The sequence below is a fragment of the Trypanosoma rangeli genome, assembly GCF_003719475.1.
Source record: "Trypanosoma rangeli strain AM80 chromosome Unknown Tra_15.4_contig_00623, whole genome shotgun sequence".
NCBI classification, from domain to species: Eukaryota; Euglenozoa; class Kinetoplastea; order Trypanosomatida; family Trypanosomatidae; genus Trypanosoma; species Trypanosoma rangeli.
The window spans coordinates 4788-7268 of NW_021706342.1; the positions used below are offsets into that span (position 1 = coordinate 4788).

At 59.3% G+C, this 2481-nt stretch overlaps 2 protein-coding genes across 2 annotated transcripts in view; both read right to left on the reverse strand.

Annotated features, from left to right (window-relative positions):
* Positions 1-1425, reverse strand: part of TraAM80_09580 (receptor-type adenylate cyclase) — a gene marked incomplete at both ends in the record, with an annotated part of 1476 nt that extends 51 nt beyond the window's left edge. Inside the window, one exon of the mRNA XM_029386255.1 lies at positions 1-1425. This exon is cut by the window's left edge and continues 51 nt beyond it. Within this exon, the coding sequence (XP_029233969.1) occupies positions 1-1425 (1425 nt within the window).
* A 673-nt stretch (positions 1426-2098) lies between these two features.
* On the reverse strand, positions 2099-2481 carry TraAM80_09581 (receptor-type adenylate cyclase; the record flags this gene model as incomplete). Its single annotated transcript, XM_029386256.1, has 1 exon — positions 2099-2481. A coding segment is annotated over one exon (383 nt), but the record flags the coding sequence as incomplete, so codon positions are not given.

The following is a 2481-nucleotide window of genomic DNA, read 5'->3' on the forward strand; positions in this document are numbered from 1 at the left end:
AAGCTCACTGGTGGCGCGACTCGCACGCTCACTGTCAGCAATAAGGACCTCCACCGCGTTGATGGGAGTGAGCAGGTGCACCGATGTGGGGTAGCAGAGCTGCAACGGGTATGCGAACTTATCACCCTCCAATACCACAGGTTTGAAGTCTGTAGTAAACGTCTTGATGTACACCACACGGCCGCCCTGATTGCACTCACATATGGCACCAAGCACTGCAAGCTGCCCCTCACAGACACCGCCAAAGTCACCAACAATCAAGTCATCGACGGCATATCTCCGCTGTGTAAAGAGAGACTCTTGAAACCTCGAGCGATTTGACGTCCACTCCCTCGAGGCAAAAACCTGGAGCAAAACCTCACCCACCTCCCAGCCGCCAACCATCGTCTCCCCATCAATGTCGTTCTTCAGAAAATGCTCCGTGTCGTTATAGTCCTTTTGCCCACTCTTGGCCAGGTAGTCCCTCATCACATTTTGGAAGCGCCTAATTGCAGCGTACCGCCGGGCCGTCGCCAGCGGGTTCGCCCCCGTCGTGATAATTTGCCCAGGCACGAACGGGAGGCCAGTTGCAACGGCCTCCCTCCACGTCGAGACAAGAAGGTCCTGCAAGTCAAGTGGAGAAAGCACATACACTCCGCGCGTACGAGCGTCAGTCAGCACCTTGTGGATGAACACCTCGGTCGTATTGGACGGCTTGCCAAAGACAATTACGGCCTGCGGACGGGTTGCCACAAACGCCTCCCACTCTGCCTGGAACTCAGCGTCGCGCTCACTCCAGTCCCTCGTCCCGGGCAGCTTGAACACGCCACACAGCTCGTAGCCCATGCCTTTCATCAAGTCCACCGCGGCGGCGTGCTCCGCGTCACCGTAAAGAACACCTGTCAGGTACATATAGCCCACCCGGTACACACGCAGGCACGAAGTGACGTACCAAATGTGAGCGTACAGACCAGACATGGGATCTGTGCGGAGAAAGTAAAAGTGCGGCTCCCAGAAACGCACAGTCGCCGATCCGGTGTAGGGACCAAGAGCCACCAACCCATACTGCTGCAGGACCGGCAGGGCAGCCAGCAGCGCGTCGTCGCCCACAGGACCCACAACCGCAAGGATGTCGGGGTTCGTTTTCATCGCCTCGGCAATCACAATGCCGACGTCCTCCGTCGGTGGAGTAACAGCTGGCGGCGGAACGCGTTCCAGCTGCACCCCATCAGCCGTGTAGTTGCGAGTCCACAGTGCCGCCTGCACCCCGGCTCTGTACGCCTTGATTGAGGCAGCCGACAAGGGGTCATCTGTGTACAGCAGGTCCAGTAGCTTTACCGTCGGCTGCCGCGCCCACACCCCTGCGGCACACGCGAGCAGAACACACACCAGCGCGAAAGAAGAAAGCGGCGCAGACCACACACGACGCAGCAGGCGCACACCCATCAAACACCGCTTATGCCTTTAGTCCTGAAAAAACAAAAACACAGAAAAGAGCGCGGCAAGAGCAAACCATCGGCACGGACAGGACATGTGGGCACCCACCCAAGCACATGATGGGAGTGACCGCAGCCAAATACAGGCCCATGCAGATTCAGGCGCACACAGACATGCACGGCGACCCACATGGCAGCCACCACCACACTGCGGAGAGGCACCCGCAGCGCACACAGGCAAAAGCAGGGACCACGCACACTACACGCGAACAGCACAAGGGGACGGACGACGCACAACTATCGCGCTGTCGCTCAGACTCAAAAATGCACCGTAACCAACAGGGCTGACGTCAAGCTCGGACGCAAGGACCCATGCGTGTCCACTGCGCCAAGCAACACCACAACACCGCCAGCCTCACACACGCCCCGCTGCTACGCTTTGCACGCAGTCACACAAAGACGCCACGCAGCAATACGACGAATCAAGGTGTCGCATACCTCCTTCGTCTCCTCCCAACTCTACAAAAAGACGGACATATTCCAACGCCCAGCATTCGCCTGGAACACCTTCACCTGCTGCAGCATCGGCTACGGGGCATAGAGTTCTGTCAGGAGAGGGAAGACGCAAACATGCCCACAGCGCAAAGAGGCGCCACTGGCAAGTCACACCGAATTAGTGTGCCTCACACGTGCGGTGGATGTGGGCACACAAAGTCCCCCTCCAGCAACTCTGAAGAGATACGCACCACAGCCGGAAACATACCGGCGGGGCCCAAGGCGCACAACCCGTAAAGGACGCAATGGATTGGCACCCAGTGACTGCCACCAACGCAGCAACCGTCAAAAAAACAGAACCGAAACTCCGCCCCCCATGCAACCGCCCCCAGCGCCGTCGCCTCCACCTCCTCCCGCTCTGCCGTGCTCAGCGCCATGTACGCTGCACGCGTCAGCAGCACCTGCCCGCCGTTCCCCACGCTCTCCGTGCGTGCCGCCATGTTCACCGCGCCACCGTAGTAGTCGTACCTCTCCGTAACCTCGTCGCGGCGGATGTCGCACAGCCCAGTGT